At 42.4% G+C, this 25,459-nt stretch overlaps 1 protein-coding gene across 2 annotated transcripts; it reads right to left on the bottom strand.

Annotated features, from left to right (window-relative positions):
- Positions 1 to 3,108: 3,108 nt before the first annotated feature.
- Positions 3,109 to 25,140, bottom strand: LOC127576297 (collagenase 3-like). 2 transcript variants are annotated; one of them, XM_052026788.1, is made up of 10 exons: positions 25,023 to 25,140; positions 24,688 to 24,923; positions 24,454 to 24,602; positions 24,234 to 24,359; positions 21,724 to 21,885; positions 21,212 to 21,329; positions 6,821 to 6,954; positions 4,816 to 4,975; positions 4,318 to 4,421; positions 3,109 to 3,461 (listed from the first exon to the last, which is right to left on the bottom strand). In XM_052026788.1, exons 1-10 carry the CDS (start codon positions 25,116 to 25,118, stop codon positions 3,361 to 3,363), a joined length of 1,386 nt encoding a protein of 461 aa, XP_051882748.1. In that variant the 5' UTR covers positions 25,119 to 25,140; the 3' UTR covers positions 3,109 to 3,360. The 2 variants fall into 2 exon arrangements, with proteins under 2 accessions (XP_051882748.1, XP_051882749.1); XM_052026789.1 differs by lacking the exon at positions 3,109 to 3,461 and adding an exon at positions 3,732 to 3,965.
- Positions 25,141 to 25,459: the final 319 nt, after the last annotated feature.

Below are 25,459 nucleotides of genomic sequence, written 5' to 3'. Positions count from 1 at the left end.
TGCAATACCTTTGAAAATCATTTTTTTCCCTTCAGTGGAATGTGATAAATTTGATTTTCAGATCAAAACACTTCAGAAGATCTGAAAACTTGACTGGGTGTCATGGCCCCAAATTGAATTTGTGTAGATGATATATTCCAGATCACATACGCACCCAATGACGTTGTTCCCTGCAGTACACAAAGGGAAGTATGCAAGGTCATTCAATAGCTGCAAGTCCTTGAATCTTGGGCACCCTGAATTTTTAAGTGCAGGCACATGACCAAAACAGTTGTTGGCATGCCATGTAAGGATGAATTAGTACAGCCTTCTGGTCCTTGATAAATTCCTAAGCCAAGAAATATCAACCCCTGGAGTACTCAAGTATTTCCCGCCCATCCCAACATGATTCCGCTGACAAATGCATTCCCTTTTATTCTTCAATTGGCTTCTTGCCTATTCCCAAGACTTAGTTTGACGAATAGCCATTCCTGAGGGAATATCCAAATGATTATCTTTTGTAAGTCTAGGCACAATAGGTGCAATGGCTTTGGGAACTTCATTTGGGAACTTAGTTTTTCAAAGAAGTCAAGGAATTAATTAGGTATGGCATTATTCTGAATCCATGTTGGTCAGTACTCACTAGGTTAATTTTATACTGTTAATCACCTTTACCCCTGAATGATCCCATTATTTTACACAGAATCGAAATTAGATTAATGGATCTCTTGCTCCCTGTGGATGTAATTTCGAATGATTCTCCAGTGCACAGTATGGAAATACAGCAGGATTATGTAACAGGATTCAGCGCAGAACAATGAGGTAACCACATAATCTATCTTTGTGCTGTTTGATGAGAGATCAACTTTGCCACAAGGAGAATTTCCCTACCTTTCTTCAATTAGTGCTTTGACAACCACTCCTTTTAAGACCTAGCAATGGTATTTCTCAAAGTGCACTTTCTGGTGTCCTTGTAGAATAGTTTTGAACTTTGGTTGCTTCAGGAAATCTATCTACTGCAAAATTTGTTTAAAAGTAAAGCTACAATATGTGCAAGATCTAGTCGGGGTAAACTGACCCTTAGAACCAATAATACAAAATTAAATTAATAAATATTTAATGATGTTAAGATTGTCAATGATAGATTTGTGTAATAGGAAAATGGGTGACAGTTGCAATTTAATGCAGTAAATCTTGAGGGGAAATATTTTGGGGCAATGAAAGTTACTATATAAATTTAAAGTAATGGAGTTGTAGCAGAAGCAGTGAATAGATAATTTATGTAGGAAACAAAGCTAGAAAATAAAGACAACAATATTTTAGGCTTTATCAATCTGGGAAGAGAGTAGAGATTCAAACCAATATATTGTGTGATTAGGCAATAACTAGAGTAAAATGTATGGAAGGAACATTAAAATGAAAGGAGTTTACTATATAGATTTACTCGGATTACAGAGATTAAAAAAATGAAATTAGAAGTCAGCAGAAATTTTGGAACTAAATCTATTGGAGAAGAGATAATGGTAGTTTTTATGAATCCCAAAAGATTTTAGCATAGGGAATTGATAAGGATTATTTCCTTTTATTAGGAAAACAGTGATAAGGAATTATCAGTTTAGTATAATCATGAAGAGAGTGAGAAAGTCAAGAGACATTTATTCTCACAGAAAATTGTAAGACCATGCAGTGCATTTTCACAAGGAGTGACTGAGGAAGTTACCACTGGTATTTATTACATTTCTAAAGATAAAATATCTAACCATTTAATAAAGAGAAAAATACAAGATGTGGGTTTTTTTGGATTATTCTAATGAAAAAAAATCTCTTGGTGTGCTATAATTTTATGTTTGTATGGTGCCAAATCACCGGGATCCAGCAAGAGTGGTGCATAAAGCCCCTAGTTTTGCCATTTAAAATGCACATCAAACTTCCAATCAGTGTCTCCTCCTGATTGTAAGATTGGATCCTATCAATCCATCATGCTTTACAGTGAAGCAGTAACATTATACTGATTAACACAATTATGCTGGTCGATTTAAGTCTTTTTGAATAAATTCTACAAATCGAAAATATAACCATAATGAATTGTTTGTTTGTAATCTTAGCTGTTGTTGCAAATTATTTTTCTTTACTTTTTATGGCAGAGAATACGGTATTGTGGTGTTTATTCCAAGTGATGTAGATTTTATAAGGAAAAGTACATTCACACATGTTTCTTATTATGTCACATTCTTCCATGCACTAAATGCTTTGAATATGTAAAAAAGGTCTCTAAGCAGTTTGCAAAGATAAATATGTATATGAATGAATAAAGGAGATGAAGTAATGGACGTGAAAAAAATTTAAAAGGTCAAAGGCTTACTTTTCAATGGTCTTTGAAGGTGAAAGAAGAATTTTTGGAATTTATGGAAGGTGTACTATTCAGCACAATTGAGTATCTTTTTACAGTGGCATCAACCTTATTTCACTGGAAGTCTCTCAATTATGAATCAGAAAGATATGGGTTCAAACCCTATCCCAGACTCGTGGATACATGATTTAGGCTAGCATTTCAATTTAGTACATCATGACAGGTGCTTTTTTTTTGGCTGAGTTTTTGAACCTAGGTCAGACCTGCCCAGTTGGGTGATCTTTATATAACACACAGTACGATTGGAACAAGATAAAGATCGCCCTCCCAGTATTCTAGCCATCATTTGTTTCTCCACCAAGATGTGTAAATAGATGGCCTGGTCATTTATTTTGTTCTTATCATTGGGACATGCTTACACAAAATTAATAATCAAAACAAAATGCAGATACTGGAAATCTGAAATAAAAACAGAGAATGCTGAAAAAACTTAGCAGCTCAGATGCTACATAATCTGCTGAATTTTTCCAGCATTTTCTGCTCTTGCAAAACTTGGACAGGTAAAGACACACTAGCCAGCCTATTAAGAATGAATCTGAGAAAATTATCAGGAGTATAAAATATAATGTACAGCTTGCAATGAAAGTTATCTGCCATCCTGCTCTTCCTGGTGTTTATGTGGATGTACTGAAGAGGGGAAGATCATTGGGAAACCTTCCCCATCAATTGTGTTGCAAATTGCATTAGGTAGAAATAAATATGATTGGACGTACAATGCATTAGAATTGTAATTTTCTTTAGTTGTTGCAACATTCAATAACTATTAGTATACAAAAGCAGAAATACAATAGTAAAGAAAACACATCAAAATTATTCAGAAAATATAAATAAATGTGGTTAGTTGCAGAATAAAATAAATTGACAATGCAAAGACAGAAGCTGAATCAATATTATTGCGGCCAAGTTCAATCACAATAGTAATTCTTGAATCATCAACATAATCCTGATATTTTTCAAGAGGTGGGAGTTAGTTATATGCATATTTCTGAATTTGCGTATGCAATCTCCCTGACTGTCTTGTCATTGTAGTCATAGCGAAATACCATGAATTGATGGAAGAGATAAATCAAATCTGGAAAAAAAATGTTAATAAATGTTAAAACTCACAAATATAACCCAAATTTTTACTGAAAGGAAACCATACAGACTTTACAGATGTTCTTTGGAATTCTCTTCAACAGCCATATAGAAGGTATTTGAGAGACTGGCTACACATAAAGGATGCTGATATCTCAGATGCAATGTATCAAGTATGATCTTGACATATAGGTAACAATGGTGGACTCATGATTTGATTATGCAGGCCATGTTTAGAAGTAGCATGGAAACTGAGCACCGCAAATCGCAGTAGCATGTTCTGTTTATTATTCTTTTTACACCTTTGAGGAACTTTTGCATATTATGATTTTATGATTTTTGTATAATGTTTCCACATTGGTCAAAATAATGGTAGTTGTTTTTTATGTCATGTTTCCATAACGGTTGTATAATACTGGCATAGGTGTTCAATGCGTTGTCCAGCATAGGAATGGCATTGTGCATTGACTGCCCATTGCAGAAACTACTTATTTTCTCCCTGTAATTAGAACAAAAAATCAGTGCTTCCATAATTGGCTGCTGATCTGCAACATCAGTCTTCTGACCAGGTGGCAAGTTGAAAATATGCTGAATACAGTTTGAAGGATTGTATATACTGAGATACTAATGTATTTCAACTGGTTCTTTGGCATAATAAAGACTAAAAAGAAGATTCCTGAAACTTTACCTTTCATCCACTATAAGTACTTTTGTAATTAAAAATGGCAGAAAGTAAGACCAAAGAACTTTTATTCCTATGCTAAATGTTTCCTTGATCTGATAAGTAACTAAGTATTTAATCCATTCTAATCATAAGTTTGTGACTTTTGTAGTAGCTAATTCATACGTACCATTCACCTGAAGAGCGGCACCTACTGGGCTAGCAACGCCAGGCCACTCATCCTCTATCAGCTTTGGATATCCTTCATCCATTCTTCTTGTACTTTCATCATAACTAATATGCAAAAGGACATCATCCAGTTACCCCAGAAAGACTGCTTAATAATTTAAGACTGCTTAATAATTTTACTGGTGTAGCGGCTAGCTACACACTATGAAATGAAGACACAGAGTCGCTGGTTTCAAAATCAGAGGTCGAATGCAGACCCGGGGCACAGTGCGCCTTTAATAGCTGAAAAACTTCCCGTGCTACAGTTCCCGCGCTGACGTCACGCGCAGGTCACCTGACCTTCCCGCGTGCGGGCTTTCCAAGCCCAATGCTGGGGAAGGAGGGCCCCGCGCCATCTTGGATCGGGGCCTCCGACGACGTCGCAATGTCGGGAGCCGGTTCGAATGCCGGTGCGGTGAGTCGCTACACTGGAATATTTACATAAAGTTAAATTTCATACCTCCAGCATTCGTTTTCCACGAAGAAGAATGTCTTTTTAGTTTTTGAAATCTGTACAGCTGCATCAATTTTCTTAACAGTTTGAGGAAAACCAAATTCATATATACTCCCAGGGGAGGTTGGTATCAGGTCATATCCGTAGACATCCCAGTATTTTGTTCCTGTCCATTTGAATTAAAAATAAATAGATTTTGGGATTATACTGTATGAAACATTGCATACATCATTCAAACTTTAACATACCGAATCAAACTGATGGCTCGCCATCAGTTCCATTGGGAATCTCTTGCTGTAGCCTTTGTGGCTCAGCTCTCGTTGGATAGTTTTTAAATGTCATTGACTATGCTACCTGAGGCCTACTTGCCTGGGGACCCTGCTGTGCCTCACAGGAAGCTCCTTAATGGAGAGGGTCCGTCCATCAAGCTATCTGGGAAAGGTAAGACTGGCTGGGCAGGTATCGCAGGCAATCATTTTCAGCAGCAGGCAAAGTCCAGCACAATATACCCTGTATACTTTTTTAAGAGTGTGATTCAAACAAATAAGCTTCAAGAGCTTTATTGATATGGATTGTGCAGTACCACGGTTTCATTGATTATGGCATCTATTTAGAAACTTCCACCTAGCTCCTTTTATCTTTTACTTTGGAAAACAATTTTACTCTTCACTGGCTACAAGGAAGCTTGCAGACGACACAAAAATTGGCAGAGTTGTGGATAGTGAGGAAGGTTGTCAAAGGATTCGGTAGGACATAGACCAGTTGGAAATATGGGCAGAAAAATGGCAAATGGAGTTTAATCCAGAAAAGTGTGAGGTGTTGCACTTTGGGAAGTCAAATGCAAGAGGAAAGTATGCAGTAAATGGCAGGAACCTAAGGAGCATTGATGTACAGATGGATCTTGGGGTGCCAGTACATAGCTCCCTGAAAGCGGCAATACAAGTAGGTAGAGTGGTAAACAAGGCATAAAGCATACTTGCCTTCATTGGTCAGCATGTGGAGTATAAAAATCAAGAAGTTTTGTTGCAGCTGTATAAACTTTGGTTAGGCTACATTTGAAGTATTTCATGCAGTTCAGGTCACCACATTACAGGAAGGATGTGGAGGCCTTGGAGAGGGTGCAGAAGAGGTTCACCAGGATATTGCCTGGATTACAAAGTATCAGCTAAAAGGTGAGGTTGGACAAACTTGGATTGTTTTATCTGGAGTGTTGGAAGCTGAGGGGTGTATAGAAGTGTATAAAATTATGAGAGGCATAGATAGAGTAGATAGAATCTTTTTCCTGGATGGAAATGTCAAATATGAGAGGACATAGCTTTAAGATGAGAGGGTGAAGTTTAAAAGGACATTTGCATAGCAAACTTTTTTTACACAGAGAGTGATAGGTGCCTGGAACGCACTGCCACGGAAGTGGTGGAAGCAGATGTGATACCAACATTTAAGAGGCATTTAGACAGGCACGTGAACAGGCAGTGAATTGAGGAATATAGACCACGTGCAGGCAGATGTGCAGTTTAAATTGGCATCCAGGTCAGCATCATCATTGGCCAAAGGGCCTGTTCCTGTGCTGTACTGTTCTAGGTTCTATGTTCTAATTAGAGGGCTACATAGTTGAATGAGATCTTAATTCATTAGTCCATTTCACTCTGAACCATCCTGTTCCGTTTTTGCCATGTGTATTCCTTATCTTTCCACCCAATCTTCCACTCAGTTGGCTTTGGCTCTGTTTCAGTTCACAACAGTAAACCACTATTCTGCTGTTTATTTCTGTCCAATCTGTATCCCTGGTCTGTTGAGTGACATCACTAATCATTGTGGGAGATTAGAGGAAATTTACTCGACTTCTGGCCCATGCCATAAGTAACATTGTAATGCTTAGTTTTTTTCGCTGTTCCATTCTTGGCTTAAATATGCCTCACACTGAGTTGAACTTACAGAGTGATGAATACATATTTCTTAAATATTCACAAAAGCACAAAGTTATGACAGACTTGGAAGAAAGATGATTAACCTTGGAAAAATCTATTAATGTTCATATTCTTGTCTTCATAGGATGCATCAATTTTAGATGGGAGAAATGGCCATTGGGTATTGGTCACTAACAGATCTGAAGTCTTCCTGTTTGGATGGACGCGCCAAACAAACCTAAATAAAAATAACAAAGATTAGTAACCATTCAACCATTCCTAATTATAGATACTTGGTTACCATCCTCATGTTGGTACTAAATATTAAACACCCTTGCAGACAGTAGTAGATTTCAATGGATCTTGTGATCTTATGAGTAATGCATTGAAAACGGCACTCTTAACTGTTTAAAGTTGTTTTAGAAACAGTACATTTTCATTAATGAAGTGAATGTAAACACCATCTAGTTTATGTCTTGTTAATAGTATATTAAAATATAGACAGAAGATTTCCAGAAATATTGAGAAGTACAACAGTATCACAATGTTCTCAGAGTGGAGGTTGTATTTTCCACTTTGCTGCATCTGGGATTGCAGAGTTTATCAAAAGGAAGTTGCGGAGGAAATCTATATTTCATGCTGTCCGCAGTGGGTGCAGCCCAGAGTATGCAGGCAAATGGTACAGAACTGAGCAATTCCAGTTTTTTCCATACCATCCTAATACTAATCATTTGGGCACCCATATAAGGGAGACTCTTCCCAAGGCTGAAATTAGGAGCTTGTATTAGGACACTGCAGATGCTAAGATTTTGAACAAAAATATAAGTGTATGGATTGGAAAGCATGATGGATGGGGAATGTTTAGGATTCAGGAGTTAGGGAATTATGTGAATTATACCAGGCTGTAGCAGCTAGCTACACTACTATAGAATAAAGACACGGAGTCTGTTGCTTGGAGTCAGAAGTCGATTGCCCGATGGGCGCGGTGCGCCTTTTAATACCGAAACTCTTCCCGCGCTTCAGTTCCCGCGCTGACATCACGCGCGGGTCACCTGACCTTCCCGCGCACGGGCTTTCCTAGCCCAATGATGGAGAAGAAGGGGGGCCCCGCGCCATCTTGGGTCGGGGCCTCCGACAACGCTCGCGATCTTGGGAGCCGGTCTGATACCGGTAAGGTGAGTCGCCACATAATCACCAACCCCCCCCCCCCCAGAACCGGCAATACCGTCGCGAAAGCCAAAATTAAATAAACTATGACTTGGGTGGCCTGCCCCTGCATCACGCTCGCTGGACCACTACCGGTCTAAATGAGCCGGCTCCAGCCAGTCAATTGTAAAAACCTCCTCACGCCACCCAATGTCCAGCACAAACGTAGACCCATTGTTCTTGACAACCCAGAATGGCCCTTTGTACGGCTGCTGCAGCGGTGTTCGGTGCATGCCCCTCCTGACAAAGACAAACTTACAGTCTCGGAGGGATGTTGGCATATGGGTCGGGGCCTGTCCGTGTTGCGAGGTGGGTATCGGGGCCAGGTTGCCAAGCTGCTCGCGCAGCCAGTCAAGCGTCGCAGCAGGTTCTTCCTCTGGCCCCCAAGGGGCTGGTAGGAACTTGCCCGGGATGACCAAGGGCATTCCGTAGACCATCTCTGCAGACGAGGCATGCAGGTCCTCTTTTGGCACGGTACGTATCCCCAGCAGGACCCAAGGGAGTTCGTCCACCCAGTTGGGCCCCTTAAGGCGGGCCATGAGTGCTGATTTCAGGTGTTGATGGAACCTCTCCACCAGCCCATTGGATTGCGGATGATAGGCAGTGGTGAGGTGGATCTGGGAACTCCACAAGTTGGCGACGGCAGACCACAGGCTGGAGGTGAATTGAGCTCCCCTGTCTGAGGTGATATGGGTCGAGACACCGAAATGGGCCACCCAAGCTGACAAAAAGGCCCGTGCGCAGGACTGGGTGGAGGTGTCCGCGAGGGGAATGGCTTCGGGCCAGCAGGTAAAGCGGTCAACAATTGTGAGGAGGTATCGCGCTCCTCGGGAGACTGGGAGGGGACCAACAAGGTCGACATAGATATGATTGAACCTCCGGCAGGTGGGTTGAAAGTCCTGCAGAGGGGCCTTGACATGCTGCTGTACTTTTGAGGTTTGGCAGTGCGTGCAGGACCGGGCCCATTCGGAAACCTGTTTACGCAGGCCATGCCAGACAAACTTGTCGGACACCATCCGGACAGTAGTCTGGATGGATGGGTGTGCCGGGCCATGGATGGAATCAAACACCCGTCGACGCCAGGCAGCTGGAAACGATGGGGCGGGGTTTACCGGTGAAGATAACGCAGAGCAGGGTGTGCTTACAGGGGCCTACCAGTAAGCCTTGCAGTTGCAGGCCTGAGACTGTGGTGCGATAGCTGGGCATCTCCACGTCTGTTCGTTGTGCCTCCGCCAAGGTGCCGAAATCCACCCCCGGGACAAAACTTGGATGGTGGGCCGTGACAGTGCGTCCGTGACCACATTCTTTTTCCTGCACAGATGGCGGACGTCAGTGTACACTGAGATGTACGGTAAGTGCCGCTGCTGTCGTGCTGACCAGAGACCTGAGACCTTATTGAAAGCGAAGGTCAACGGCTTGTGGTCGGTGAAAGCTGTAAACGGCCTGCCCTCTAAGAAGTATCGGAAGTGTCTGATGGCCAGGTACAACACCAACAGCTCACGGTCAAAGGCACTATATTTGAGTTCTGGTGGTCGAAGGTGTCTGCTGAAGAATGCCAGCAGTTGCCAACGCCCTTCGATTAGCTGCTCTAGAACGCCTCTGACCGCTGTGCTGGAGGCGTCGACCATGAGGGCAGTCGGGACGTCTGTACAAGGATGCACCAACATGACCGTGTCCACCAAGGCCTGCTTGGTTTTGACGAACGCGGTGTCAACCTCCTCTGACCAAACAATGTCCTTGCTTCCGCCCGACAGGAGAGCAAACAACAGGCGCATGATGCGGGCCGCGGATGGTAGGAACCGGTGATAAAAATTTATCATACCAAGAAATTCCTGCAGGCCCTCGATGGAGGTGGGTCTGGCGAAGTGGCAGATGGCGTCGACCTTTGCAGGCAGGGGCGAGGCGCTGTGTTTGTCGATCCGATGGCCCAGGAAATTGATTGTCTCGAGCCAGAACTGGCATTTGGCTGGGTTGATGGTCAGGCCAAAATCCCTCAGGCCAGAACAGAGTTGGCAGAGGTGCGTGAGATGTTCCTGGCGGCTGCTGCTGGCAATCAAGATATCGTCGAGGTATACGAAGATGAAGTCAAGGTCGCGCCCGACAGTGTCCATCAGTCATTGGAAGGACTGAGCAGCGTTCTTGAGGCCAAAGGGCATCCGGACAAATTCAAAGAGGCTGAAAGGTGTGATCAGCACTGTCTTTGGAATGTCGTCCGGATGCACCAGGATCTGGTGATAGCTGCGGACAAGGTCGACCTTGGAAAAAATGGACCGCCTGTGTAGGTTGGCAGCAAAGTCCTGAATATGTGGCACGGGGTACCAGTCCGGGGTAGTTATGTCATTCAGGCATCGGTAATCGCCGCAGGGTTGCCAGCCTCCGGCTGCCTTGGAGACCATGTGTAGCGGAGAGACCCATGGGCCCTCCGACCTGCGGATGATCCCCAACCCCTCCATCCTTTTCAATTCCTCCTTCATGAGGCGGAGCTTGTCCGGGGGTAGCCGTCGGGCGCGGGCGCGGGCGTGGAGGGGTGGGCCCTGGGTGGGGATGTGATGCTGGACGCCATGCTTGGGCAAGGTGGTGGAGAACTGGGGCATTAGTACAGACGGGAACTCTGCCAGGACCCTGGCGAACTTGTTGGTCGACATGGTGACGGAGTCGAGGTGTGGTGCCAGTAGCTTGGCCTCACCCAATGAGAACGTTTGGAAGGTCCTGGTATGTACCAAACGCTTACCCCGCAGGTCAACCAGCAGACTAGCGTGAAGGAAATCTGCCCCAAGGAGTAGTTGTGCAACGGCGGCCAGGGTGAATTTCCAAGTAAAGTTGCTGGTGCCGAACTGGAGTTGCACTGAACGGGTGCCAAAGGTCTGGATGGTGCTGCCGTTGGCAGCTCTGAGAGCGGGTCCTGGTGTGCGGTTGCGAGTCTCGTGGCTGTTGGGAGGCATGACGCTGACCTCGGCCCCGGTATCTACCAGGAAACAACGGCCGGAACGCCTGTCCCACACATGCAAGAGGCTATCCAGGTGGCCAGCCACTGTAGCCATCAGTGGTGGTTGGCCCTGGCGTTTCCTGGAAACCTGCATGGTGGACGGCACCTGCGGGTGTCCTTGCCCCACCGCTGGTGGTAGAAACACCAAGGGTCGGTTGGTGTCTCAGACCTGGTGGCGGGTGGGTTGTGGTCAATTGCCGGGTCTGGCCTGCTGGGCTGCTGGGTACGTGACATGGCAACACACTCGACAGATGCCCCGCTCTCCTTCTTCGCCCGCCAAAGGACATCAGCACAGGCGGCCACCTTCTGGGGGTCGCTGAAGTCGGCATCCGCCAGGAGCAGGTGGATGTCGTCGGGTAACTGCTCTAGAAAGGCCTGCTCGAACATCAGGCAGGGTTTGTGGCCGTCTGCCAGGGCCAACATCTCGTTCATGAGCGCAGAGGGGGGTCTGTCACCCAACCCCTCGAGGTGGAGGAGGCGGGAGGCCCGTTCGCATTGGGAAAGGCCTTAAAGAACTTATCATACTTCTCCTCTGGGGGCACCTGGATGAAGTCCTCGACCTGGGCTGTGGTGTCTTGGTCGAGGGCGCTCACCACGTAGTAGTACTTGGTGTCATCCCTGGTGATCTGGCGAATCTGGAACTGGGCCTCAGCCTGGTCGAACCAGACATGTGGCCGGAGGGTCCAAAAGGTGGGCAGTTTAAGGGCTACTGCCTGTACCTCTTGTTGCTCAGACATCGTGGGTACAAAAACATTTGGGCCCGTCGGGGTCACCAATGTAGCGGCTAGCTACACTACTATAGAATAAAGACACAGAGTCTGTTCCTTGGAGTCAGAAGTCGATTGCCCAACAGGGGCGCAGTGCGCCTTTTAATACCGAAACTCTTCCCGCGCTTCAGTTCCCACGCTGACATCACGCGCGGGTCACCTGACCTTCCCACGCGCGGGCTTTCCTAGCCCAACAATGGAGAAGAAGGAGGGCCCCACGCCATCTTGGGTCGGGGCCTCCGACGACGCTCACAATCTCGGGAGCCGGTTCGATACCGGTAAGGTGAGTCGCCACATGGTGTTAATTCAAACAAGAACCAGCTTTCTTAAAGTAAAGTATAAGCAGTATTCAGTTTGAAATTAAAAGTACAGCTTTGTAAACAAACAATACTGTCTACAGAGCATAGGCTACTAGCCCACAGCAGGGGGCTGGCTGCTCAAGAGATATGGCTTGCAAAGTGATGTGAGCATGAAATGTTCTCAAATGCATCAACCATGACAATGGGGGTCTATTAATTGGCCTACATCAAACCAGGCAACTGGTAATTTTGCACCATTGTGACCAAGTTAAGGGATCTTCCAGGGCAGTCTGATTTTGTCACCTAGCACATCAAACATAGTCACAGGCAAATTTCCTCTCTATCAATAGTTGGGATATTTGTGTTCTCAGAGAATCAGCCCTCACAGCATTAATTTTGGGTGTCTGGGTTCTCTGTCCTCAGAATCTCTTTGACCATCCTTGTAAATTACTTTGTCCCAGCAAAGGTGTTTGAACATTCAGAGGTGTCTTCCATTGCAGGTAGGTTACTAAGTGGAAGCAGCGTCAGACTCAAAATATTGAAGTGAACAATGTTATTGTAGCTACTGAAATTGTATTGAAACACCTGCTATTATCTTTGTTCTTAAGAATATAAAAATGTGATGTGATGTGAATTTGGGAGACCCTATGGAGAAGGTCTCCAGGAGAATGCCTGCTTGTCATGATGAATAAAGACCATTTATATCAGCCAGCTTCATTGTCTCTCCAGTGACTCAATTCACAGTTACAACAGGGAATTGATTAGGAGACAGAAGACATATTCCCCAAGTATCTGTACTGTACTGTACTGTGACCTTTGGATGAAAGAAAAGAGAATCATTTATCTGGCTTCCGGTGGCATCTAGTTAGAAGATGCAGTAAGTGTTGTAAATGGGAGTAGAACATTACAACGGGACATTGCTGCTTTAAATGAGTGGAAGTGTAGCAGAGTTCATTGTGTTCCATTTCAGGCAACATCCTGGTGAATCTCTTCTGCATCTGTTCCAGTGCAAACACATCCTGCCTACATAAAGTACTCTAAGTGTGACACAAATAATGTTTTATAAAGTTGTACCATAACTTCCCTGCTTTTCAATTCCTTGCTCCAGCTAATGAAGACAAGTTTCCCATGAGCCTTATTAACCACCTTACCAGTCTGTGCTGTGCCTTCAGACATCATTGGACATGTAGACCAAGGTTCCTCTACTCCTTGATACTTCCAAGGGTCCTACAATTTATTTTGTATATTTTAGCCTTTTTAGTCCAACCAAAATTCTTCTCACATTTTTGAGGATTAATTTCCATTTGCCTTTGCCACCTGCCAAGGTTTAGGAAGCAAAAACCAGGCAGGGCCTTTGACAGTTATAAGAGAGCCAGGAAGGAGCTTAAGAAGGGACAGGACAGCAAGAAGGGGACATGAGAAGGCCTTGGCAAGTAGAATTAAAAACCCCAAGGTGTACTACACGTATATGAAGAACAGGAGGATGACTAGACTGAGGGTAGGACCGTTCAGGGATAAAGGGGGAAAATGTGCCTGGAGGTGGAGGAGGTAGGGGAAGTCCTTAATGAATACTTTGCTTCAGTGTTCACTAGGGACAGGAACTTTGATGAATGTGAGGTCAGCATAGAACAGGCTAATGTGCTAGAGCATGTTCAGGTTAAGAAAGTGTTGGAGATTCTGAAAAACATTAGGATAGATAAGTCCCTGGGGCAGGATGGTACGGAAGCAAGGGAAGAGATAGCTGGGGTGTTGAAGATGATATTTGCATCCTCCCTGGCCACAGGAGTGGTCCCAGTGGACAGGAGGATGGCAAATATTGTTCCCTTGTTCAAGAAAAGTAATAGGGACAATCCTGGGAATTATAGACCAGTGAGTCTTATGTCAGCGGTGGGCAAGCTATTGGAGAGGACTCTTAGGGACAGGATTTATGAGCAATTGGAGAAGCACAGTCTTCTTAGGGATAGTCAGCATAGCTTTGTGAGGGGCAGGTTGTGCCTCACGAGCCTAATTGAGTTTTTTGAGGAGGTGACAAAACAAATTGATGAAAGTAGAGCAGTGGATGTGGTGTATATGGACTTTAGTAAGGCATTAGACAAGGTTCCCCATGGTAGGCTCATCCAGAAAGTCATAAGGCATGAGATCCATGGAGACTTGGCTGCGTGGATTCAGGACTGGCTTGCCCACAGAAGGCAGAGGGTTGTAGTAGATGGAGAGTATTCTGCGGGGAGGTAGGTGAACAGTGGTGTTCTGCAGGGATCTGTTCAGGGACTCCTGCTCTTTGTGATTATTATAAATGACTTGATGAGGAAGTGGAGGGGTGGATTAGTATGTTTGCAGATGAACGAAGGTTGGAGGTGTTGTGGATAGTGTAGAAGGTGGTCATAGGTTACAACAGGATATAGACAGGATGCAGAGTTGGGTGGAGAAGTGGCAGATGGAGTTAAAACCAGAGAAGTGTGAAGTGATACACCTTGGAAGAACGAACTTGAAGGCGGAGTACAAGGTTAACAGCAGGATTCATAGCAGTGTGGGGTAACAGAGGGATCTTGGGGTCCAAGTCCATGGATCCCTCAAAGTTGCCGCACAAGTTGATAGGGTGGTTAAGAAGGCGTAAGGTGTGCTGGCCTTCATTAGTCAGAGATTGAGTTCAAGAGCCTTGAGGTAATGCTGCAGCTTTATAAAACTCTAGTTAAACCACGCTAAGAGTATTGTGTTCAGTTCTGGTCACCACATTATAGGAAAGATATGGAAGCTTTAGCAGAGGAAATTGACCAGGATGCTGCCTGATTAGAGAACATGTCTTATGAGGAAAGGTTGAGCGAGCTAGGACTTTTCTCTTTGGAGTGACGCAGGATGAGAGGTGACTTGATAGAGCTGTATAAGATTATGTGGGGTATAGATAGAGTATTATGAGGGGCATAGATAGGGTGGACAGCCAGCACCTTTTTCCCTGGGCTGCAATGGCCAATACCAGATGAAATCAGTTTGTCAGAGGACGAAAGTTTAGGGGAGATTTCAAAGGTAATTGTTTTTTAGACAGAGAGTGGTGGGTCCCTGGAACGCACTGCCAGGGGTGGTGGTAGAGGCTGACACAATAAGGACATTAAAAAGACTCTTGGATAGGCACATGGATGTATGAAAAATGGAGGGTTATGGGCTGTGAAGGAGGGAAGGGTTAGATTGATTGTGGTGTAGGTTTTTATAGGTACAGCACAGTATGGGTGGGCTGAAGGGCCCATACTGTGCTGTACTGTTCTATGTCCTATTGCTGTGATCATTTTATTAATTCATCAATATTGTCTTGTAGCTGAGGACTACCCTCCTCACTGACAACAATATCATTAATTTCATCTCATCTGCAAATTTAGTAATTTAAATTTAGTAACACCATTAAATTTACATCCTGATTGTTAACATATATAACAAACAGCAAGGGTCCCAGCAATGATCCCTGCAGTACACCACAGATCATAGTTACAAAAACAATCCTTGACTATTACTCTTTCTATCACAAAGCCAATTTTGGATGCAATTTGCCAAACTGCTCTGGATTCCATGGTCTCTTACCTTGTGGACCAGTCTCCCATGTAGGACCTTATCAAAAGCCTTACTGAAGTCCATAAACACACTACCCTCATCGACAGAGTTAATTATGTCTTCACAAAATTTAATCAAATTAGTCAGAGAGCCTCATCCCTTAGCGAAGCCAAATGCTGTTTGTTCTTCATTAATCCCTGTTTCTTCATCCAGACTAATCCTGTCCCTCAGATATTTTTCCAACAATGTCACCACCACTGATGTTAGACCCACCAGTCTGTAATGATCTGGCTGATCCCTGCAGCCCTTCTTGAATAAAGGTATCACTTTTGCTCTCCAGTCATCTGGCATCTCTATCAGAGCCCCAGCAATCTCCATTGTATCCCATAGCAGCCTAGGATACCTCCCATCAGGCCCTGGGGACTTATTCATCTCTAAAACCGCTAAGACATCTAATACCTTCTACTTTTCAACGGCAATTTGTTAGAGAATTTCACTGTCTCCCTCTCTTGAGTTCTCCAACAATAATGTCCTTCTCCATGGTGACTACAGATAAGAATTAAACATTTAAAACTTCATCTACATTCTCTCACTCTACACACAAAATGTAATTTTTACCCCTTTTCTTTCCCAGGTCGTCATATATACATTTTGGTCTTGTTTGCTTGTGCTATTTTGTACCCACTTTTTACTCTCCTAAGTACATTCAGTACATTTATTAAGTACCCCTCCCCCCCAACACACACACACACACACACACACACACACACACACACACACACACACACACACACACACACACACACAGATTCTTGGGCTGTTTTTAGTTCTCTACACCTGCCATTAGCTATTTTTTTTCTATATTCTACTCAGAATACCTATCATTTGACATCCAGGGTTTTTGGAGCTTGTGGCCGTACCTTTCATCTTTATGGGAACATGTTGGCCCTGTACTCTCATCATTTCATTTTTGAATGAATCACTGGTCACCTGTAGACTCACCTGCAAGTAGTTGTCCCAGTGTGCTTTTGCCAGGTGCTCTTTTATCATATTCAAATTGGACTTTCCCATATTCAGGACCTTAATTTCCATTCTAACCTCGTCCCCCATAAAAACCTTAAAACTTACAGAGTTATAGTCACTATCTGCATATGTGAACTGCTTCTCTCTATGTGTCTAAACCTGTCATGAACTTGTACAGCTCCTTCAAATCTCTTCTTTGCTTGACAGAAAACAATCCTGTTTTTCCAGTTTAATCTTGTAGTTGATATTCCCTATTCCTGAAAGCTTTCTGGTAATTCTCCTTTATAAAGGTTCAACACAGCCTCCCTGCTTCTGTACTCACTGCCTCAATTTATAAAGATTAGGAATCTACATACTTTGCTAGTAGAATTATTGGGTCCGTGCAGCTCTTCAGCCCGACTCACCCATGGCAACTGAGATGCTTATCTACTCTAATCCCATTTTCCTGCATTTGGGTTATATCCCTTTATCCTTTTTCTGTCCATGTACATGTCCAAATGCTTTTTAAATGATGTGATTGGATCTGCTTCAACCACCACTTCTGGCAGCTTGTTCCATATACCAACCACCCTCTTGTGAAAAACTTGCCCCTCAGATCTCCTTTAAATATTTCCGCTCTCAAATTAAACCTATGTCCTTTTGTTTTAGAGTCCCCTATCCTTGGAAAAAGACTGTAATGATCTACTCTATTTATGCCCCTCTTAATTTTTTAAACTTATATAAGCTCACTCCTCCGCCTCCTGTGAGAACTATCTCAGCCTATCTAATCTCTCCTTGTCACCAAAGCCCTCCATTCCAGGCCACAACCTAGTGAATATCTTCTCATGCTACCACATCTTTTCTAACCAGATCTGCACACAATATTCCATGTGTGGCCTTACCAATATCTTGTACAACTGCAACATGATGTCCCAACTCTTATACTCAAATAGACCTGCCTATGAAAGTAAGCATGCTAAATACCTTCTTCACTACACTATCCACCTGTGTTCCCATTTTCAGGGAGCTATGAACTAGCACCCCAAGGTCCCTCTGTACAACAACACTTAAAAGGTCCCTGCCATTTACTGTATATGTCCAGCTAGTATTAGGCAACCCAAAATACATTACCTCACACTTGTCTGCCCAACATTTCAGTTGATCTACGTCCCTCTGTATCCTTAAGCAACTATCCTCACCATCTACAACACCGTTAACCTTACTGTCATCAGCAAATTTACTTATCAGACCATAAATATTCTTATCTGACATTTATATCTAGGACAAACGATAAAGGTCAGCACCAATCCCTGTGGTACACCACTGGTTACAGACTTCCAGTAGAAAAGCAACCCTCCACCACTATCGTTTACTTCCTATGATCAAGACAATTTTAGATCCAGTTTGCCTACACACATTGGACCCCATGTGCCCTAACTTTCTGGACCAGCCTACTGCCCGGGATCTTGTCAGAAACCTTGCCAAAGTCCATGTATACTATGTCTACCACCTTGCCTTCATCAATTTTCTTAGTAACCTCCTCAAGAAACTCGATCAGATTTGTGAGGCAGGATTTCCCATGCACAAAACCATGGTTACTCCCGCTAATCAGTCCCTACCTTTCCCAGTGATCATAAATCCTATCCCTAAGAATTTTTTCCAGTAGTTTCCCTGCTACTGACTTAAGGATCACCAGCCTATAGTTTTCTGGCTTACCTCCATCATCTTCTTGAATAAGGGAACAACATTAGCTACCCTTCAATCACTTGTGGCTAAAGATGATGCAGAAATCTCTGTCAGAGCCTTAGCAGTCTCCTCCCTTGCTTCCCATAACACCCTGACATAGATTTCATCAGGCCCTGGGAATTTGTCCACCTTAATTGCTCTTTCAATATTTCATTTTCAAAGATCTGTGTACACATAGACTCAGGTCCTTCTGTTCCTGCATACCCTTCAAAGATGTGTGATTAACCCACTTTGTCTCTTCCTTCTGCCAAAACACATCAGTTTTGGTACAGTAGTGTAGTACAGTACAGTTTTGGCAGGCATGGTAGTGTAGCGGTTAGCGTAATGCTTTACAGCATCTGTAAGGAGTTTGTATGTTCTCCCTGTGTCTGCGTGGGTTTCCTCTGGGTGCTCCAGTTTCCTCCCACATTCCAAAGACATACGGGTTAGGAAATTGTAGGCATGCTACGTTGGCGCCGGAAGTGTGGTGACAATTGCGGGCTGCCCCAGAACACTGTACGCAAAAGATGCATTTCACTGTGTGTTTCGATGTACATGTGACTAATAAAGATCTTATCTTAATACTTCACTGTTAAATTGCATTGCTACTTTTCTGTCCAATGTGCCTGCCTTTAGCAGTATATTACTATCTTCCAAACTCTTCACCATACTAAGTTTTGTGTCTTTTGCAAATTTTGAAATTTTACCCTGAAATGCAGACTGGAGGATGATAGGATTGTCGTGGTAAAAGTTCTATATTATATATCGTGACCTTGTTCTTCGGACAATCTTTTATCCATGGTGTAACTGACTCCTATATTCAAGAGGCCTCAATGTTGTTAATCAAGTTTTATACCAACTTTGTCAAATGCCTCATAAAACAAAATAGACGACATTTTCTTCATTCTGTATAATCTTCCCTTGAGAGACTAAATTAATTGAAAATTCCAGTAATGATTTTTTGTTACTTTAAGGGTTACAGACAAAGTGTGTAGACAGACTTAAGATTTAGATCAATCTGATCTAATTGAACAGTAAAATGGGATCAGGATGAATGAGGGTCTACTCCATTTCCTATTCTTAAGCATCTAAAAATCCGATGAAAGGTAACTTAATGTCATGAGAAACAAAGGCCGGAATCTAGATGAAAAACACTATGATGCTGGAGGAACTCAGCAGGCCAGGCAGCATCCGTGGAGAAAAGCAGGCGGTCAACGTTTCGAGTCAGGACCCTTCTTCAGGACTGAAGATAGGAAAAGGTGGGTACAAGGTGGTTATAGGTAGATGCAGGTAAGAGATAGTGATTGGCAGGCGCAGGGGAGGAGGGGAGAGCAGATCCACCAGGGGATGGGTCAAAGGTAAGGAGGGGTAGAAAAAAGAGAGATAGGCTAGGAAAGGGAAAAAAAAGAGGCATGGTGGGTGTGGAGGGATTGGGGATTATTTAAAGTGGGAGAATTCAATGTTCATACCATTAAGCTGCAAGGTTCCAAGATGGAAAATGAGGTGCTGCTCCTCCAGTTTGTGCCTGGAATTCTCCTAGCAGTGGAGGAGGCCGAGGACTGACATATCTGTGATATTGTGGGAGGGGGAATTAAAGTGATTGGCAATGGGGAGATGCAGGTCATCGTTACAGACAGAGCGCAGGTGTTCTGCAAAATGGTCACCTAGTTTGCGTTTGGTCTCACCAATGCAGAGGAGGCCACACTTGGAGCACCAAATGCGGTAGCTGATATTAAGGGAAGTGCAGGTAAATCTCTGTCTCACCTGAAAGGACAGTTGGGTCCTTGGATGGAGGTGGTGTAGGGGCAGGTGTTGCACCTATGGCAGGAGCAGTGGAAAGTTCCCAGGTGGGAGCGGGATGGGTGGGGATGAGGGAGGAGTGAACTAAGGAGTTGCAGAGAGCAGGATCCTTGTGAAAGGCAGAAAGGGGTGGGGAGGGGAAGATATGCTTGGTGGTGGGGTCTCATTGGAGATGGCAGAAGTGGTGGAGAGTGATGTGTTGGATATGCAGACTGGTGGGATGAAATGTGAGGACAAGGGGGACCCTATCCCTGTTGGGTCTGGGAGGGGTGACGATGAGAGCAGAGCTACGGGAAATGGCAGAGATGTGGGTGCAAGCTCTTTTGACGACAGTAGATGGGAAGCCATGGTTAGTAAAGAAGTTGGATATCTTGGATGTCCTGGGTTGGAAAGCCTCATCATGAGAGCAGATACGACGGATGCAGAGAAATTGAGTAAAAGGGATCGCATCCTTTAAAGAGACATAGTGGGAGGAGCTGTAATTGAGGTAGCTGGGGTGTCAGTGGGTTTGTAGAAGATGTCGGTGTATAAGGAATCTCCTGAGATGGAGATGGAAAGATCGAGGAAGGAGAGAGAGGTGTCAGAGATTGTCCAAGTGAATTGGAGAGCAGGGTGAAAATTTGTGGCAAAATTTATGAAACTGTCGAGTTCTGCATGGGGCAAGAGGTGGCACCAATGCAGTCATCGATATAGCGGAGAAAGTTCAGGAATGGGCTGGAGTAGACTTGGAACAGAGACATGGAACAGAAACTTGGAACAGAAACTTAATGTCATGTATTCTTTTCTTTCCACAGGGTGCTTGGACACATGGCCCTGATCACAGCACTGAGCATCTGAGGCCTGCAGTTGTTTCTTTTCCCTAACTCAGCACCCATTAGGCTCATTACAAGTCATTTTAAAGGCCTTTTTCATTCTGAAGGGTACTGAGGCCATACAAATGGCTGTATAAATTTAGCCAATTTCCCTCAGGAAACAACTAGCAGGGAACTGGAAATGCATCTATTATATTTTGTTAAGAGCAATCGTTAACTCCCTAAATTTTAATATGCTATTTGCCTTTACAGATATTTCAAACAATATATTTTAACTTAATTTCTAGTTGTTATTAATTTCCAGACTTTGCTTCCTTTCATCATTCACATTAAACTGTTAGTGTTAAAAATTGTTGCCTACCTGTCTTTAAAGTACACTTTTTCTCCTCGTAATGTACAGGCTGCATCAAAGGACAGGCTGTTATCACATTTCTTTGGAGTCACTGGATGAAGTTTTCTGTCAGGTTTATTTGACGAACCTGGGATAGCATATTAAATAAAATATAATTATTCATTTTATCTTGAGATAAATATTCAGTTGTAAATAAATGTTTATGATTTGTGCTGAGTGCTGGCTATTTATTATTGGGCAGCATTATGCTAAATTGGATGCTGACAGTTTATGCATTAGCTTGCAATCTTTCATTTGTCTACTTTTGCTGTGGGAGACTGAACTTCACATATTTCAAAGGAAAAAATAATTTATTTCTAACATACAGAATCACAGTGTATCTAATTTCAAATAACAATATTAAGCTTTTACCATTATAGCTTTGAGAGATGATTGTGATACAAATTGAAGCATGTATTATTTAATTAGTTCTGTAAGCTATTATTTATAGCTTCTGCAGTAAAATAGAGATTTAGACGTACCATACAGTGCCTGAATTCCTTGAACATCATCATGTGGCAGTACAAAATCTTCGTAATTAATGTATGTATATATGGGGAACATCAAAGCTCCCACATCTTGAGAATGGCTCAATCCCAGAGCATGGCCAAATTCATGAGCAGCCACTATGAAAAGGTTATATCCTGCAAATCCATACAAAACAATACTAGCTTAACAGTCTTTTTCTAGAAATCCATTATGAGGGAGAACTTTGAAATGATAGGTTCAAAGAAAATGATTAGTATAAAGTACAAAATATAACAAATGTAAAGTTAAAATCAGAAAATTATCAGAATATTTTAATATGCAAGTTATGATGGTATACTAAATCGTAATTACATAAAGTAAATGTGTATTATCATTGTTCTTTATTATTATACCTTCAACCCATTTCTTTTTTAGACAGCTTTCACTTAGTAGGCAGCACCAAAGTGATGACACTCATTGCTGCACACAAAAGTTTAGTGATTGCTGTGGCCTGGATTTCACCTTTCCTAACTTTGCTTACTGTAGGTGCCCGTTACAAGGAATATCCAGCAACCAGTGGCAGTGATATCTGCCAATCACTCTGAAATATTCTCATAAATGGTAAATTAGAAAGTAAAATCCACAATTTTAACATATTTTAAATATTTTACAGAACCTGATAGACTGGAAGATACATGAGATTAAGGTGCAAGCTGAAATGTCATAAACGGACATTATAAGAAAATAAAAAATGAAACATACAACATTTTGAAATAATTTTCTTAGTAAGGACAATACATTAATATAAAAATAATGTTCTTAGACCCAAAAATATTGTTAAGCTGTAATTAAGGTACAGTATGCCACCAAAAACTCATGCAGCAAAACAACAATTTCAGGGTTCTTTTTAACAGTGAAAGTCATTTGTAAGTCGCTGAAATTTTTGTTAGTTCACTGATTTCTGGACATTGCACTGGAGAGATTTGCAAAATAGTGCACCTTTTGAAGGAGGAATCTCTGACAGTAAATGCTGTATTAGAATGTTTAACTATAAGTTGTATTTTCTCTAGATGTTGCTTTCATTTTAACTGTTTAAAGACAGTAAATGGCAACTGTTTCATTGCACAGTGCCCAACTATTACTAAGGTCCTGTCTAGCCAGATTTGTTCTCATAACAGACAACTTTTCCTTTGAAACAGATTGTCATGGAAACCCATGTGGATCCTAGCTATGGCTTCATTTTGTGGGAATTGTGAAACATTCTACTCCAGTCATCTCCCTCGGTCATTTTTCTGATGACTGCATGGGTGATATTTCCTCATGACCCATTTTGAATATTTCAAATGTTTTGATTCCAGTTTTCATCTTTCTCTCACTTGATGGAATAGACAAGCCAAATGCATTTTGTAAACAGTACACACTGCTGCTGCTGTGTGACAATGCTGAAGGGAATAAACGTTTAGGATTGTGCATGGGGTACCAATGAAGTGGGCTGCTTTGCCCTGGATGGTGTCAAGTTTCTCAAGAGTTGTTGGTGCTGTACTCCTCCAGTTAAGTGCAGAATATTGCCTGTGCCTTTCTGATGGTGATAGGCTTTTGGGTGTCAGTAGGTGAGTCACTCACCGTAGGATACCCTATTACTCTTGTAGCCACCATATTTATCTGCCTGATCCACTCAATTTTCTGGTCAATGCTGACCCTCAGGATGTTGTCATGAAGAACTCATCCATGGCAATGTCACTGATTCTTTTATTAGATTGTAATTCAATGTGCTACAGGGGCATGCAGAGGAAGTTAAATGCTTTAAGAGAGGCACACACATATTATGCAGGGGCCTATACTTCAACTGGACCCCACTGATACTGTTCATGATATGGTCCCCTCCACACAGATGGAGACTACATACTACTGCGTGAACACTTTGAGTGACGCCTCTCTTCATTCTCCAAAGATGACACTGAGCTGCAGATTAATCGTCAACTGAATGTAATATATTCAGATCATAACCAGTCCATGCATTATTTCAGAGTATACGTGAGGGTAATCAGCAGGGGCATGGGCACCCCATCCTCCATAAACATTGAGCATATAAGTGTATAATATGTGTAGTTGTAACAAGCCCCTTTAAAAACAAAGTTAATTTCTTGTTCATCTGGCTACTGGCAATGATTCAGCAATTCTGATTCCTATTCCTCTGGACCTATCTTTTTCTTTTTGCTAATGTCTTGGGCAATCAATCCTTGTGTTATTTTACCTTTTCTGCCTTCCAACCTATTATTGAACCTTACCTTTAAGATACAATCAACCACTGTCAGAAAAATCCTTGGAGAATGTTCTCAGCTCACCTATTTTCAGAATAGTGAATATTGCAGGACAAAATATTGAAAAATAAACAATTACATATAATTAAGACTAAAAATAAACAATATTTTAATATGGTAACTGTTTTCTTTCCAGTAAGTAACTTGTTGAATTCTTAGGGGCCAATTGGCTAGATTCTGCAACAACAATTTAAACGTTTTACCTTCTGAGTTGTTCGACCAAGCTTCCTCTGCATCAAAATGAGTGTCACCTCCTATGTTTGCTCCTGGTGAAAAAGCATGGGCCAGAAGATTTCCAGGTCCATCAAATGGAGACCCATCACCATGTTCTAGACAAAGGAACAAAAAAGAATGAAGGGATAAGTTAATTAACTTCATAATTGCACATCCATAGTTGTCAATTTTAAAATGTTGTTAAATTACCTCTATATTGAAAAGAAATCATAATATCAGCTTCACCCTCAAGAACCCTGATAAATTTCAATGGTGTGACATCACTCCACACTTGGAAAGCATTGTTGATCGCGTTGTTTACATATGACTCTTTCAAACGTTGTGTGTAATTGATGATTCTTTCGGAAATTCACAGAAAAATGTTAGAAATATGACTGCTATTACCAAGTACTACCCGAAGCAAAAGAGAAACACAAAATTTACCTATAAGTTATTTTGTTATGTTTCCATTTGAGATTGCCAATGTTATATCGAAGAACATCACGAAATCCACATCGAGGTCTCTTCATAACCTCCAGGGTTGAATAGTCCAATTCCCCAGTTACACGGAGGCTGAAGAATTCTTGCATTTTCTTAACACTAGCTTTGAAAGCATCTTTGCTTCCTTGCAGAAGAATGGAAGAATCATCTTTAAAGCTGTAAATTTGTTTGAGATATTGCTAGAAAATCAGAATCACAAAATGTTAATTAACATTCCTCAAGGACACAAAGATACACATTATTCAAAATGTAAGATAAACTTTTGAATCCTTAGAGACCTTGGCAAAATCTAAATCATCAGGCGGCAATGGAAATGTCAATACAGATGGAATTTTCAGCAGAATCAAGAGAGTTGGAATCTGAAAACGTTTCATCTTGACCGGAGACCATAATGGAATCTTTACTGTTTCTTTCAGCCTCTTTTATACCCTTGCCTGATCTAGTTGCATTGCATAATTCATAAGTGATGCAAACAAAGAAATTGCAGGCTTATGGCAGGACATAATTTTAATTAAGATAATTCTTTGGAAATAATTAGCAGGAAACAATTGCAAACTTTTGCATGTTGCATCACTATTAATTTGTAGACCATAAAACGTAAGTGTATTCTGCTATTTCTCCACAACTTTAAACCAGTCTTCCCTGCCTTTGGCACTCTCATCTCCTAAAGCAAATGCAACAAACTTCTGGACAATCTTGTCACAAAATTTAAGAT

Source organism: Pristis pectinata, chromosome 11, assembly GCF_009764475.1.
Source record: "Pristis pectinata isolate sPriPec2 chromosome 11, sPriPec2.1.pri, whole genome shotgun sequence".
Lineage (NCBI taxonomy): Eukaryota > Metazoa > Chordata > Chondrichthyes > Rhinopristiformes > Pristidae > Pristis > Pristis pectinata.
Note: the sequence above shows the minus strand (reverse complement) of the source record. Positions and strands in the feature narration are given on the sequence as shown.

Bases quoted from the DNA above. Each gene is read 5' to 3' on its own strand.
- LOC127576297 (XM_052026788.1), bottom strand. From the start codon at position 25,118: ATGAAACGTTTTCAGATTCCAACTCTCTTGATTCTGCTGAAAATTCCA. The intron at 21,886-24,233 runs GTAAAACGTTTA...ATGGATTTGCAG, and splicing joins TTGGTCGAACAACTCAGAAG to GATATAACCTTTTCATAGTG. The intron at 4,422-4,815 runs GTATGAAATTTA...TTTGCATATTAG, and splicing joins GTGGAAAACGAATGCTGGAG to TTATGATGAAAGTACAAGAA.